This window comes from Aethalodelphis obliquidens, unplaced genomic scaffold, assembly GCF_003676395.1.
Source record: "Aethalodelphis obliquidens isolate GAN/ISIS:26980383/991018 unplaced genomic scaffold, ASM367639v1 scaffold3, whole genome shotgun sequence".
NCBI classification, from domain to species: domain Eukaryota; kingdom Metazoa; phylum Chordata; class Mammalia; order Artiodactyla; family Delphinidae; genus Aethalodelphis; species Aethalodelphis obliquidens.
The window spans coordinates 19,843,792-19,860,228 of NW_020837947.1; the positions used below are offsets into that span (position 1 = coordinate 19,843,792).

The 16,437-nt window shown below is 42.2% G+C and overlaps 1 protein-coding gene and 1 pseudogene across 15 annotated transcripts in view; one reads left to right on the forward strand and one right to left on the reverse strand.

The window, feature by feature from the left end:
- The first annotated feature begins 6,695 nt into the window (after positions 1-6,695).
- Positions 6,696-8,019, forward strand: LOC113608272 (ferritin heavy chain pseudogene; annotated as a pseudogene).
- A 95-nt stretch (positions 8,020-8,114) lies between these two features.
- The window catches only part of UTRN (utrophin), a 506,668-nt gene continuing 498,345 nt past the window's right edge, over positions 8,115-16,437 (reverse strand). For 14 of the 15 annotated variants that reach the window (XM_027084340.1, XM_027084307.1, XM_027084323.1 and 11 more), the window contains 2 exons: positions 12,463-12,485; positions 8,115-10,117 (listed from right to left, as the gene is read on the reverse strand). In XM_027084340.1, the coding sequence (XP_026940141.1) occupies positions 10,109-10,117; positions 12,463-12,485 (32 nt within the window). In that variant the 3' untranslated portion in view covers positions 8,115-10,108. Of the gene's footprint in view, positions 10,124-12,462; positions 12,486-16,437 lie in introns of all 15 variants that reach the window. The other variant, XM_027084288.1, reaches the window with a different exon arrangement.

Consider the following 16,437-nt stretch of genomic DNA (forward strand, 5'->3'; position numbering starts at 1 on the left):
CGGTGCTTTGTGACCACCTCAAGGGGTGGCATAGGGAGGTTGGGAGGGAGGCACAAGAGGGAGGGGATATGGGGCCATATGTATGCATATGGCTGATTCACTTTGTCATACAACAGAAACTAACAGAGTATTATGATGCAATTATATACCAATAAAGATCCATAAAAAAAAAAAAGATGGGGTGAGCTCTAAGATTGATTCCATCTATCTGCTTACTGTTTTAGCTCAGAGAGGGCACGAGGTCTTCAAGAAGTTACAATTTTGTCAAAGTAACAAACTAGGTTTCATGTAGATAACAAACCTAGAACATGACTTATCCCAAGGAGGTAAATTTCTTTCACTTATCAGATTTGGCTTTTCAAAACTTTATCAGGCCATTAGTTGAGAGACATATAAGAGAATTCCTGGATCTGACTAGCACTGCAGTTCCTACTTTTTCGCAGTCTCCATGTCACTGTACGATTGTGCTCTACAGCAGGTTCCCACTAGCTATCTCTTTTACACGTGGTAGTGTAATGTATGTCAATCTCAATCTCCCAATTCACCCCACCTCCCCTCCCCCCACGGTGTCCACACGTCTATTCTCTACGTCTGCATCTCTATTCCTGCCCTGCAAATAGGTTCATCTGTACCATTTTTCTAGATTCCACGTATATGCGTTAATATACAATATTTGTTTTTCTCTTTCTGACTTACTTCACTCTGTATGACAGACTCTAGGTCCATCCACGTCTTTACAGATGACCCAATTTCGTTCCTTTTATGGTGGAGTAATATTCTATTATATATATGTACCACAACTTCTTTATCCATTCCTCTGTTGATGGACACTTAGGCTGCTTCCATGTTTTGGCTATTGTAAATAGTGCTACAATGCACATTGGGGTGCATGTATCTTTTTGAATTATGGTTTTCTTTGGGTTAACTTGTTTTTTAGGGTCTCATTTAAACTTGACAGTCCCTCATGTTGCACATTCTTTGTTCTGAAAACAAAAAGTACCTCTCTGCAAGTAGACTTACCTTCTAGGAAATCCTATATTTTTCTCTCTCACATATTTCTGTACATCACTGTAATGCTTTGAATACCACTACTCTTATTCCGTCATCTTTAAGAAGGAGGCACTTATGACTGTCTAACCTTTGTAAACTATCGAGGCCCTTCAATAGATAGGCTAGAAACTAGTTTAGAAAATCAAGACTTAGTTTTGATTGTTGATACTACATATCTTAACACTGAAACAGGAAAATATCAGGTGGTTCAAAATAGAGCTGCCATGTAATATGGTCCTCTAAAAGGAACAGGGGCTATTTTAGAAAAAGGGTGCTGCAATTACATCTCTCTAGACCTCTCTGGTATCTAAAATATTACTGAGATCCAGTATGCAAAGAAATTATGAATTTGAAGACTTTTGCTAATAACCCCATAGCTAATTCTGCAGGCTCTTCAAATGGGTGATTGTATTTATTCTCTCGGCTTAGTTTGGGTACTTGTGGCTCCTGAGAAGTGGAATGCAAACTCTGATTTGTCTGCGTTGCGGTGTTCAGATCTGTGATCCCCAGAGTTTTGCATACTGTGTGTGGCTGCTGTCATATTTAATGATCCAACAAAAAGAACAGGAAAGCCTGACACTCATGGCAGTTGAAAAACCACCCCAGAAACCTGATACTTGATTGTAATAAATTGATGTGAAGTTGTGGCTTGATCATGCTTCCAGATATTAATGGTCTATCCTTCAGCTCAGGCTGAAGAAGCTGAGAACAGAGAGTATATACACTCACTCAACTTTGTCTACAGTGTCATGAATTGAGAATTCTATTGTCCTCACTAACATAGCTTTGGTATTCCTCTGTCATCATCATCATTAGTTTATTATAACTTCATTGTTCCAGAAACTTCCTGAAAAACCCATGTATATGCACATCATACTGTTCAGTTCTTTCTTCAACAGATCGTATCAGACAACTCCCATTCACATTCACAGTGCTCATTTCCAAAAATTGCTATCTACAACTCCTTTGTTTGTTATCAATAGTATGCGGGAAATGAATTTAATAATCAGTACATGTCTCAAAGCACTGAAGAAATAGATTAGAGAATAAGTCAAACAGATTGTGACAATCTAGAACATTGTTTTGCTACTTAAAAAAATATGAATAGGGCTTCCCTGGTGGCGCAGTGGTTGGGAGTCCACCTGCCGATGCAGAGGACACGGGTTCGTGTCCCGGTCCGGGAGGATCCCACGTGCCGCGGAGCGGCTGGGCCCGTGAGCCATGGCCGCAGAGCCTGCGCGTCCGGAGCCTGTGCTCTGCAACGGGAAAGGCCACAGCAGTGAGAGGCCCGCGTAGCGGAAAAAAAAAAACAAAAAAAAGAATAGATCCGGAGGAAAATATGACAGAATTTTTACCTGCGTGCAAAAGAGCCAGATTGCAAAAGAAAGGGGCTTTTGGAAGAGAGAAAATATATGGTATTTATAGCTCCATTTAACATGGCAATCATATCGTTTTGTTTTTGGTCACGTGGCATGTGGGATCTTAGTTCCCCAACCAGGGATTGAACCCGTGCCCCCTGCAATGGAAGCACGGAGTCTTAACCACTGGACCACCAGGGAAGTCCCAGCAATCATATTATGATTGGATAATGTTTGGGTCAGTTTTAGCAGACACCAGGAATTCCCATTATTAATTAAGCAAAGAAATAAACAAAAAATGGGATCTCAGGAACAATTTTTGGATACCCCAGCCATTCCTAGATCCTGTGGTTTTGTAATACATGCCTGGTTTAGTAATGCCTGCTATGCGTGGCTTGTTTAGGAAGACACGGATTTTAGAAATAGAAATTACTTTCCTCTGGAAATAGAAATGTTTCCTGAATGGAGAACAGAGGGCAAACTGTGTTGACTCTTACCCATGCTTTAGCGTATCTCTTTAACGACAGAAATATATTGGTTGTCACATAAGATTACTTCCTGTTTTAAAATCCTGAATTAATACTGATAATTGTTTTACTTTTCACTTTTCTAGACTTCATGGGCTCACCACCTATATATATTTGCAAGATTAAAACCAATGACTAATTCAGCACCTCAAGTGTACATTACAGAATGTTTACAGGTAAGTGGCAAAAGAGTTCTGTTGCTAAATGCTTTAGAAATGCAGAGTGATACACAGGTAGGTTTCTTTACTTCAGGATTTCTCAAAGCTTTTATTATGTTCATGTGCATTGCGAATCTCCAAAGGGCCTTAGAACATGCACTGTTTCTCAAAATTATTTAGTCAGGGAATCCTTTTAGTGGCGAAATCCTGCTACATCCATTGCATTTTTAGTGATCATCATGATGTCTTCTTTGGATTCTGACATCACAAACAAGCACATTGAAACATCACAGTGAAATTATTGGGATATGGTTCTATAGGTGGTGGTTAATTCTCACATTTTTTTCCTTGAGCTGTATCCCTATATTTGGATACACATCCTGTGTGGATCTAGAGCGCACTACAAGTTCTTTTTTTAATAAATTTATTTATTTGTTTGTTTATTTTTGGCTGCATTGGGTCTTCGTTACTGCGCTTGGGCTTTTCTCTAGTTGCAGCGAGCGGCGGCTACTCTTCATTGCGGTACACGGGCTTATTGCTGTGGCTTCTCTTGTTGCAGAGCATGGGCTCTAGGCGGACGGGCTTCAGTACTTGAGGCACGTGGGCTCAGTACTTGTGGCGCACAGGCTTAGTTGCTCTGCAGCATGTGGGATCTTCCTGAACCAGGGCTCGAACCTGTGTCTCCTGCATTGGCAGGCAGATTCTTAACCACTGCGCCACCAGGAAAGCCCTACACGTTCTTATAAGGACCTGCTAATCTTCCTTCCAGCTCCCATTACTATTATCATACACTCTTGCTTATCATTGTGCTGAACCATTAGATTAGGCAGGTAGGGATTTGTTCCCTAACTAACTCTGTTTTCTGCAACTTGAACAATACCTTGCCTGCCACTTGGATATTTTGTTTCCAATTCAGTTATAGCCACTAAATTTCAAGTCGAGGCAGAATTTTGATCTGTGGTTAACATCCTCCAGTTAATCACAAGATTCCTATTTACTTTAAAAATTTTATTATTTCATTAATGACATTTTGGGGATATAGTATCCAGCATGCGTTTTCTTTTGTACTAAGCAGCCTCTTATATTGGACATCATTACCAATATTAACCTGCATGGTCGGGGTGGGAGTGGGGAGAGAACAGGATACATGAGGATTATTTGGGGAAGGGTTGAGCTTTTGAAACTGCCCTCGCAGACATCCCAAGCAGCATAAATAGTTGTCCTCAGTTTGCTAAGGGGTAAACATGGCTCGTGAGATTCGTGGAGTGTAATGAACAAGACTATTCTAGATTTTGATACGCTCACTGGGGTCAGATTTATGCTAGAATGGCTAAATTCTTTCCAAAAGTTTTATAATGTCATTTTATTTTACTTTATCTAAATTAAAAGAAAAAAATTGATTCGAAGTAAAAAGTTAAAAATCAGTATTTTAATACTTTCAAAAAAATGTTTCTTAAGAAAGTATTATCAGGAACGAATTGTAATTACATCCCATGGCAGCCTGGGACCTCTTCTCATTTAATTACAAATCCAACATTTGTGGTTTCTGGACTGACAACAGAGCAAGATGTGGGCAAATTGTCAATTAACTTTTTCTAATTACTCACGTACAAAATTCAAAACAGTACCAAAAAAGTAAGCTATCTGTAAAGGAATAGCTGAACCCAAGCATACACTGCAAATATTCCCAAATTATGAAAACTATGTCACCAACTGGAATGCCTTCAAAATGCACGATTAGTGCCAAGTTGGTAAGTTTAAACAAAGTGCAAATAAATTGCGTGTTTCTAGACAAATGCTTGCCAGGGTATGATATCACATGTATCTACTCATTTGGTCAATGTGAAGAACTTCCTGTGTATTGTGTATTCTTCCAGCTAACAACTTAAACAAAACTTCTGAGCAGTTTATAATAATATCCCTTTTATTGTATTTCTCACCTATGCTTTTTTCTTTCTTTATTCTTTGTTTTTATTTTTTCTAATTTTTATTGTTTTATTTTAATAATTGTTTTATTTTTTCTAATTTTAGTACCAGTCCTTTTCTATCAGGAGGTCTTCTGCTTCTCCTAGGATTTGGGGCAAAGACATGCTAAGTTTTCCTACTTGTGTTTCCTTCTGAAATTGGATTGATAGCTTGGGAAGGAGGGGCTGACCTTCTTGATCTTTGTTTTAAAAGAAGGCCTCGTAAAAAGGCTGCTTCCTTCCCATTCCATTGAGGCAGTGGACATCATGGCCAAGGAAATGGACATGTTAGTATTCTGGCCCACGTCCTCTGCTTTGCCTCCCTCTAAGTTTATAAGGTGAAACCTGATGACTTCTCCCCTTAGCTACACCCTTTGTCCTGTGACTCCGCAGTCTGTCTCACAAAAGAGGTGGAATCTACTCCCCATTCCTAGCCTTATAACTTGCTTTGACCAACAGAATTCAGTAGAAGTGATGATGCACCAGTTCTCAGCAAAGCCCATCTGCAGTCCCACAAGTCTGTCATTGCACAAAAACACACCCAGTTAGTTGGGTTGCTAGTGGATGAAAGAACCCCGCCTAGGTGCCACAGTCATCTGAGTCTAGCCATCCCAACAGCCGGTCAACTCCAGACATGTGAGCAAGTCCAGCTGGGATCAGAAGAGTCCTGCCCAGATCAGCTGAACCTCACATCCCATGAGCTACATAAATGATTACGAGGTTTTATGGCTGCTGTGTCACATTATAGCGGCAATAACTAATACCACAGGTAGTGAATGTAACGTGATTGTGATTGGCTCCTGGCCTCCATCAAAGTCTCACTCTTGTTACTTAACCTCACAAAAACACAAGCTGGTATCATATGTCAATGAACTGTGGGGAGCCTACTTACAGTGTTAGGTGGTGTGGTATTAGTGGTTTCAACAAATTCTCAACGAGTGAATTAAGAAAGGCCCCTGAAAAAGTTGGTCTACTGAAACAGTTGAATGGTGGCGGTCCAGAGGGGTGGGGGAATATCCAAAAGCAAACTACATTCTTTAAATATATATATATATACATATATATATATATATATATATATATACACACACACATTCTCAATGATAGAAGTAACAAGCTGAAGGCTTACACTTAGTATAAAAACAAAACTTTTTCATTTGTTCTCAGCTCCATTTTCAACTACCTACTCAACAAGGTTTGCTGGAAACCAACAATTGGTTCTTTAGGAATGCGTAATGTGGATATTACTTTGAGGTAGACAGGATGTTTTAAATGTATGTTTATTGAAATGGATGGATTTAAAAAAAAATTTTATTTATTTACTTTGGCTGCATTGGGCCTTCGTTGCTGCGCGGGGGTCCTTCTCAAGTTGAGGCCAGAGGGGGTTACTCTTCGTTGTGGTGCACGGGCTTCTCATTGCGGTGGCTTCTTTTGCTGTGCAGCACGGGCTCTAGGCCCGCGGGCTTCAGTAGTCGTGGCGCACAAGCTCAGTAGTTGTGGCTCACGGGCTCTAGAGCACAGGTTTAATAGTTGCAGCGCACAGGTTTAGTTGCTCCGTGGCTCGTGGGATCCTTCCGGACCAGGGCTCGAACCCAAGTCCCCTGCATTGGCAGGCGATTCTTAACCACTGCACCACCACGGAAGCCCGATCGATTTTCTTTAACAAATTATATGTTTGGGTTTTTTTCTGTTTCCCAGATAGCTTTGACTTTTAGAATCAAGTAACATGATTCTCAGTGCTATTTCCCCTGGGTAGCTTCCGAAATGCACTAAATCTCCTACCAGAGTGGTAAAATCCAGTGCATATACAAAAAGTGCATTATTTAAGAGCATGAGGCTAAAAGTGGATTTGGAAGGGTAACCAACTAAATGCCAATAGCACCTAAGCTATTAAAACAAAAGCTCAGACAGTCCTTGCGGAGAGACACCGCGGTTTCCTGCTTCAACAGTGCTGGGACGGAAGCAGCGCTCACCCGCCGCTCCGGCCGCCCCAAGGTCCCCGCCGCCTCTCCTCGGCCGCCCGCCATGACGACCGTGTCCCCCTCCCAGGTGCGCCAGCACTACCACCAGGGCTCGGAGGCCGCCATCAGCCGCCAGATCGACCTGGAGCTCTACGCCTCCTGCGTCCACCTGTCCGTGTCACACTATTTGGACCGCGATGATGTGGCTTTGAAGAACTTTGCCAAATACTTTCTTCACCAATCTCGTGAGGAGAGGGAACATGCTGAGAAACTGATGAAGCTGCGGAACCAACGGGGTGGCCGAATCTTCCTTCGGGATATCAAGAAGCCAGACCGTGATGACTGGGAGAATGGGCTGAATGCAATGTAATGTGTGCTACACTTGGAAAAAAGTGTGAATCCGTCACTACTGGAACTGCACAAACTGGCCACTGACAAAAAGGACCCCTATTTGTGTAACTTCATTGAGACTCATTACCTGAATGAGCAGGTGAAATCCACTAAAGAACTGGGTGGCCACATAAACCAACCTGCGCAGGATGGGGGCCCCCGAATCTGGCATGGCAGAGTAACTCTTTGACAAGCACACCCTGGGAAACAGTGATACTGAGAGCTAAGCCTTAGGCTGGCTTCCCGTAGCCACAGGGATGACTTCCCTGCATCAAGGCAGTGCACGCGTGTTTGGGTTACCTTTACCTTTTCTATAACTTGTACCAAAACATCTACAAGTTCTTTCCTTAGTACCATTCCTTCAAATAAAGTAATTTGGTAACCCCCCCCCCCCAAAATGAAAAACAAAAGCTCAATAGGCTTCATGTACATGTTTTTAACATCCAACATTATTTATTCCCTATCAATAAGCCTTCTATCTGTAAAGGAAATTGAGAATTATATATATAAGAGGCAAGAGAGGAACACAGAGAAAGAGAGAGACAGTGAGAGTAAGAAAGAGAATGTATTAGTGTGTATGAGAGAAACTTCAGGAACACATGTAGATTTATCAGGATATAGGCTCTCTTTATATTTTATTTTCATAAATGTACATTCGAAGTTCAGAGTCTACCAGTGAACACCGCTGAAGAATATCAAAGTCATCTTGTGTTAAAATTACTTTTATTCAGGATGAAAAATACAGATATAACCAGATTAGATGATAGTCTATGATTAGTTCTTTACCACATATTTCAAAAGAACTACATACTTATTTCCCCTTGTTGTTACTGCAATATATTTCTTTATATTTATTATTCCTTAGAAGGTTACAATGTAGTGTTTTATGTAGCTTTTCCTTAATAGCAGATAGAGAACATGTTGCACACAATTACAGGCAGAAAAAAATTAATACGTAACTTTTCAAAGTAAGGACAAGGAAGACACCAAATCTACAACTTGTAGTTCAGAGTTCAGGGAATTCTTTTTCTTTAAATAGGTGCTTTTACTGGGTATGATGTGGTCTGATAAAAGCTTTAGATTTTCCACACTGCAGTAGCATAAAGCTATTTCCAACACGATGGATGAAGACGGATCTGAGGTAGAAAGGTGGTCATGGCTTTCCTCTTATATAAAACAATTTTCTTCTTCTCAAAATATCTCTGCTGCAAATAGACACCCTTGCCCCCCAACCCACCCAACCTATTCTAAAAGAGTAGGAATTTCTAACTTTAAGCCTCCTTCTGGCCAGATCCCAGTTAAAGAGAACTCAAAGTTAAAACGTCCTGATGTTTTAAAAGCATATATGCTTGAATCAAAACACATTATTTTCACTTTTTTTGGTTTCTCTACATTTGGTACATCACATAACATGTTTAAACTGAATCAAATACATGTTAAATCGGAAGCCGAACCAAATACCCAACTGAACGCACTCAAAGGTATAAGCCAGGGTGCCAGCACCTAAGCATTAATTTCATTCTTCTATAGAAGCAGTGATGTAGGCTTTTGATGAACATTGTTCCCAAATGTACTGATCAAATGAAGGGTAATTAAATGGCTGTTCATTCACTCAAAAGGTTAAAATGAGACATTCATTAAACTTGTGTCTGCTTTCAGAAGGAAAATAACCAGGGGCTTCAAGAGTCATAGAGGGTTTGAGTAGACATAAACAACTGTAAAACTTTCTTCAAAGGGAACCAAAGACAGCCATGTGTTTTGGTATCACAATTAGGTAAATGTCTGCTGTGTACTGAATGATGAAAATCAAGACCTGGGAACTAGGAAAAGTGGGACCAAGTTTTGTTTCTGCATCAAAATGAAAATATGCTTAAATGGGCAACCTTTGGTAAAATGATCTTTGAGATTATTATAATCCTGTCATATAGATTGGAACATGAAATAAATAAAGAAATCAAGACCAACTGATACAGAGCAGGGAAATAAAATGCAGGAAAAAAAAATCCCAATAGAAATGCCATTTAGGCCCACAGGATTTTTATTGTGGTTATCCAAGTGATCACTAAAGAAATAAGTGTACGATGTCAAATAAAGTTAAACAGTATACACAGAGCTGTAGTCTAATCCATAAACATATAATATTTGATTGAAATATATGAACTTATTAATTTGGCCATATCATGGAAACAAATAAAGAAAATCTATTTGGTCATGTGGTTGATGAATTATAAATAACCAAAACATAATGGTAAAAGAGTCAAAGAAACAAATGAAGTTATTGTACAAGGTTAATATGAAGGAATGTAAAAATGTAAAATTGTCTTCTAATTCTTATGCAATTTTTATGGTTATTAAAAAGAAGGTATCATATTAGAAAGCTCCCACCCACTTTCCCAATACTGTATACAGTATACAAATCAGTGACAAGTGTATTACCACTTCCAAATACCACTCTGTTCATTAATTTACAGTTGCATAGAAAGGGAAGAAGAAAACAATAATATATGATTATTATAAAAACAAAATATCCTTTTCTCTTTGGATAGTCAGTGTTTTACTCCTTCAGTAGAACACACAGTCAGCGCTCAACAGCATGATTCAAAGAGCCATGGAGCTTCTGATTAAATGGAACTTGAAATTGGCATTTGCTGAAAAGGGCAATACTGTAAGTTTAGAAATGTTGGTGGCTAGATGAATACTTCACATTGCCTGTGGGAAGGGAAAACAGCACTGTCAGAACAACACTTACAGAAAACATTACAGGTAGCAGAGATGTCAACTCTTAAAAAACAATTAAAGTGCTTTTTTTCAGAACTAGACAAGCCCTAGTTTGCTTTGTTCAATGGGGACTCTTTACTCCCATGTGACTTTTGTTCCTGGGATGAGGTCCTTTGCTCTCATCCTGAAGTTACTTAGTCTGCTTTTTTATCCACTCAGCTGATATAGGGGAAGTCTGGAAGACTTTTATTTTGCCCAGGCTGGAAACCAAGTTAAAATTGAGAAGACTTGTCTTTGTTTTTGCAGGAAGGTACCAGTGTTCAGTGAATTAGGCTGGTGTAAGCACCCTGTCACTCCCTGAGGGTCTGTGGGAGGTCTCCTGCAGAGGCGGTACTCTTGACAAGTCCAACTGGTCTCAGTCCTCAGCTGGGGTCCAGAAAACAAGAACTCAAGGCAGGAATTACAGTCCAAGGCTGTGCAGTGGTTCCAGTTAAAGGCTCAGGGCCAACGTACATAGGCAAGGGAGGAGAGAAATCCAGGCCACACTCAGGGTAGTGGCATCAACCTTTTGAAGAGAAGTCAAACAGTTTGGTCCATCGTCCTTAAAACCCATGTCCTCAAATTCTTCTCTGAATGCATCTTTCACTTGCTCTCATGGATATCTGGCTCTGCCCTGAAGACACAGCTTCAACCCAGGACTGTTTTTCATCCCTCACACTCCTCAGATACTGGATAGGTCCATACTGTGTTCTCCACAGCACTTTCTCCCTCTCCTCCCTAAAAATACCCAGCTTTGACTCTCTTGTCATCAGACTATACCACCCACTATGCAGTCACCTTCTGGTCCCTTGGTTCACGTCCCCTTACCTCTTGAAGAAAAAATGGCTCACTGTCCACTCACTATTTTTAAATGTTCATGATTTCAGTGCTCACATAGATGATGCTTCCAAAATTCTGGCCTCTTAGTTCCTTGAGCTCCTCTCCTCTGAGAATCCGTCCTCACCCTTCTCAGCCACTCATTCAAAGTTGCAAATCTGGACCATCACCAATACCTGTGTCCCCTCCAACATTTCAATTTCAATCATCCGACTTTCTGACAACCCACTGTACCTTTCCAGCTGACTTCCACTAGGACCCCAACTTCACCCATCCTTTGCTGCTACAACCCATTGATATTTGGTTTCCCATACCTAACGCATCCTCACTTCTCTTCCTACCAAACTCAGGTGCTTGTTCAATCATTATCGTCAATGCTTTGCCTCTTCCCTTGAACTGCTGTACTCTCTTGGCCAAACCACAACTTCAACTTTGGTTAAATGCAATACTTGGCCTACTCTGGTACTGTGCTCATGAACTTGAATGTTGCTCAAGGGCCACACATAGCCCTGCAGACAGGCCTCAGGTTAAATTCATGAGCGAGAAAGTGGTGGCCATTAATGCTGCCTGGCAGTCAGTCTATTTCTCTATCCATGTGCTCTCCTGAGCTCCAAGCAGCATACTACACATCCTCCAGTCTCTCCTCACACCTCCGATGCTTCCTCGCCATCCGCACTCTCTGCTGAAGCCCCTGCTTCTGACTCACTAAGACAACAGAAGCAGTCAGAAGGCTTTTACTCTCTGGGATGAGGTTCTTCCTTCTCACGAGCTCTCACATCGCATCCAGTAATCTACTTCATATGCCTTTGTTGTCCCTCCAGTTACTGAAGATGAACCACCTGTGCTTCTCCTTAAGCTCTCAGCCCCTCTTGCCATTAAGGCGGTAACACAATCAGAGGGTTCACTGTTTCAAAAAGATTCATAAACAAGTTCATAAGAGAAAGTGTTCTCCAAAGATTTACTGTGGTCTTGGGACACCTTGTTTCTAAGAGCACCTGGTAAAGAACATACTGACAGGCACATGGCTATAGCTGCCAACAGTTCTCAGCAGAATTTTAAATGAAAAATCAAAACCTTTTCCCCTCAAAGTAACAAAACCACCTTTGTGTACCGCTCCAGTCATTGCTTTTAAGTCTGTGATAGCTACCTTAAGTAGATACCTGGGAGAACAATGTCAGTCAAATCTATCCAGGGTAACTTTATATAGTACACATGAGGCCTTTAAAAAGCTGTTTGAATGCAAAAGGTCAAGCACTTGGCATTTTGGGCATTTGGAAGGACTGGCTTGGGAGGGGTCTCCCTCCCTGGACTGACAAACTGTTGTATTCAATCAACGAACATGTCAAGCAAGTTTACTTATTTACATGGGGAATAAAGTAGCACTAAAATCGATGGTAGCTAATCACTTACTCTAGGTTATAATCTCTAACACCTAAACCAACCAACCCATTAACTCTTACCTGTGGCCTGCTGGGGAGATTTGCTGAAAGAGAAAACAAAAGTAATCAGCTGAAGTTGGTACTGTGGTTCCCCCTTTCAGGCATGCAAAAGTGTGGACTGCACCATTCCCAGCTGTTAAGTGGATGTTAATAAGAAAAGAAGAACAGGTTTGGGGATTTTTTTTTTTTGCCTAGATGCTTTAACAGGGCTAGTTTCCCTAGTTAGCTTCTCATATCTCATGTGCTGTAAGATATAAAAATTCCACCCAAATATGCAAAAGATATGCCAGCTCTCTCAAATAAGTACACACTAAAGCATTCAGTGAGTAATTAGTTTTGCAAAAGAAATCTTAAAATTTCCTGCTGAAATCACGCCACATATTTAGTTTATGTATTAGAACAGAGCAAATTCTGTACATTCTACTGAACAGTACAGGTTCTGACCAAGAGGTCATTGGGGAAATGAAGGCACGCAAGTCTTTAGTTTCCGCCACCCTTACCCCAAAGGCTAGGAAGATGGTGGCGATGCGTTTGCAGGAAAGGTCTGGCCTAGTCCTCAGCACTCAGAAGTCTTCTAGGAACTTGGGGTAATTGTGCCTTCCATGCTCTCAGTTAAGAGCATCAGAGAACTTAGAATATGGTGTCTAATTTGCCTTTGCATCTGAGCAGTTCAATTCCTTCTCGGTTACAGAGGCCATGGGACAGTGTAGCTGATCCGGTGGGACCTGGGAGGGCAGGCACTAGCGAGTCTCTTCTTTAACACCTCTGCTTTTTCATCTCTCCCTTTTACTGTGCCATCTCAAAATTACTGGACTGGTACTCAACCCTGGGGGACAGAGGGAGCTCCACCCCCGGTGATGGTAACATCTTTTCTGGGTCAAATAAGAATTGTCCCTAATCAAACAGCATGTTACTCCTTTCATCTCTCATTTTTCTTTGCTGAGGGAAAAAAAAGACATCTGTGACCACATACTGGGTGCTCTTTGAGAAAGAAAGGAAGAAGGGCAACTTTCTTATGATGCCTGGAGGGAAAGTGTGAGCCCCAGCAGTATTGGGGGGAATGATCAGGTTAAAAAAGCCTAGTCCTACCAGGTATATAAATTATATCAGGAGAAAGAGTGGATCTCCTTACACATATGGGAACTACACCTGTATGGGAACCACACCATCCTGAGGGGAAGCTTAGTGGCATTAGCATGAAGTACGCCATAGGCAGAGTTACGCGTCTCTTCTAAGTAACGGATACCCAAATCCAAACAGAAATCAAATTGCTCCAAATCAACATTTTAACCCTATAGTCTTATAAATCATACTGAAAAAAATCATACAAGTATATTTTTTAAAGAAATCAGGAAAACATTGCATTGTAGTAGGTCTTCAGATTTTGATGAACATCAGTCAAGCTCAATAAATATAGACAGAAGGAGACCTTCAAGATGGCAGAGGAGTAAGACGTGGAGATCACCTTCCTCCACACAAATACATCAGAAATACATCTACATGTGGAACAGCTCCTAGAGAACACCTACTGAATGCTGGCAGAAGACCTCAGACTTCCCAAAAGGCTTTTTTCTTTTGCCCTAATCTCCAGGCACCTGGGTAGGGCAAAAGAGAAGAGATAAAACAAAGACAAAAGAATAGGGACAGGACCTGCACCGCTGGGAGGGAGCTGTGAAGGAGGAAAAGTTTCAACACACGAGGAAGCCCCTTCACTGGCAGAGAACGGGGTGGGCTCGGGGGAAGCTTCGGAGCCATGGAGGAGAGCACAGCAACAGGGGTGCGGAGGGCAAAGCGGAGAGATTCCCGCACAGAGGATCAGTGCCAACCAGCACTCACCAGCCCGAGAGGCTTGTCTGCTCACCCGCCGGGGTGTGCGGGGGCTGGGAGCTGAGGCTCGGGCTTTGGAGGTCGGATCCCCCGGAGAGGACTGGGGTTGGCTGTGTGAGCACAGCCTGAAGAGGGCTAGGGCGCCACAGCCAGCCGGGAGGGAGTCCGGGGAAAAGTCTGGAGCTGCCGAAGAGGCAAGAGACCTTCGTTTCGGGGTGTGCGAGGAGAGGGGATTCCTTCCCAGTGTGCCCACAGAAGACAGAGCACTGCCTAAGTGAGCTCCAGAGACGGGTGCGAGCCACGGCTATCAGCGCGGACCCCAGAGACGGGCATGAACGGCTAATGCTGCTGCCGCTGCCACCAAGAATCCTGTGTGCAAGCACAGGTCACTATCCACACCTCCCCTCCCGGGAGCCGGTGCAGCCCGCCACTGCCAGGGTCCTGTGATCCAAGGACAACTTCCCCGGAAGAACACATGGTGCGCCTCAGGCTGCTGCAACGTCACACTGGCCTCTGCTGCTGCAGGCTCGCCCTGCATTCCAGTTATGACTATCATACCCCCCCCCCCGCCCCCGCCCCGGCCTGTATGGAAGAGAGCCCTAATCAGCTGCTGCTTTAACCCCCTCCTGTCTGGGCAGGTAACAGACTCCTGAGGGCAGTCTACACACAGAGGCGGGGCCAAAAGCAAAGCTGAACCCTAGGAGCTGTGGGAACAAGAAAAGAAAGGAAAATTTCTCTATGCAGTCTCAGGAGCAGCTGATTAAATCCTCACAGTCAACTTGATGTACCCTGCAACTGTGGAATACCTGAAGAGACAACAAATGTTCCCAAAATTGAGGCGGTGGACTTTGGGAGCAACTGTAGACTTGGGGTTGGTTTTCTGTGTCTGATTTGATGTTTATCTTAGTTTAGTATTTACTGCTTATTATCATTGGTGGATTTGATTATTGGTTTGGTTGCTCTCTTCCTTTTGTGTATATATATATATATATATATTTTTTCCTTTTTCTCTTTTTGTGAGTGTGTATGTCTATGCTTCTTTGTGTGATTTTCTCTGTATAGGTTTGCTTTTACCATTTGTCCTGGGGTTCTGTCTGTTGGTTTTTTTGTTTTTGTTTTTGCTTTTCTCTCTTCCTTTTCTTCTGAGCCGTGTGGCTGACAGGGTCATGGTGCTCCGGCCGGGTGTCAGGCCTGAGCCTCCGAGATGGGAGGGCCGAGGCCAGGACACTGGACTACCAGAAACCTCCCAGCCGCACTTAAGAGATCTCCCAGAGATCTTCGTCTCAACCCAGCTCCACCTAACGGCCAGTATGCTCCAGTGCAGCACACCCCATGCCAAATGACTAGCAAGACAGGAACACAACCCCACCCATTAGCAGAGAGGCTGCCTAAAGTCATACTAAGTTCGCAGACACTCCAAAACACTCCACCAGACACGGCCCTGCCCACCAGAAGGACAAGATACAGCCCCACCTACCAGAATACAGGCACCAGTCCCTGCCACCAGGAGGCCTACACAAGCCACTGAAACAACTGCACCCACTGGGGGCAGACACCAAAAAAACCCGGGAACTACGAACCTGCAGCCTGCAAAAAGGAGACCCCAAACACAGTAAGTTAAACAAAATGAGAAGACAGAGAAATATACAGCAGATGAAAGAGCAAGGTAAAAACCCACCAGACCAAACAAATGAAGAGGAAATAGGCAGTCTACCTGAAAAAGAATGCAGAGTAATGATAGTAAAGATGTTTCAAAGTCTCGGAAATACAATGGAGAAAATACAAGAAATGTTTAACAAGGACCTAGAAGAACTAAAGAGCAAACAAACAATGATGAACAACACAATAAATGAAATTAAAAATATTCTAGAAGGAATCAATAGCAGAATAACTGAGGCAGAAGAACAGACAAGTGACCTGGAATATAAAATAGTGGAAATGACTACCACAGAGCAGAATAAAGAAAAAAGAATGAAAAGAATTGAGGACACTCTCAGAGACCTCTGGGACAGCATTAAATTCATCAACATTCGAATTATAGGGGTCCCAGAAGAAGAAGAGAAAAAGAAGAGTCTGAGAAAATATGTGAAGAGATTATAGTTGAAAACTTCCATAACATGGGAAAGGAAATAGTTAATAAAGTCCAGGAAGCACAGAGAGTCCCATACA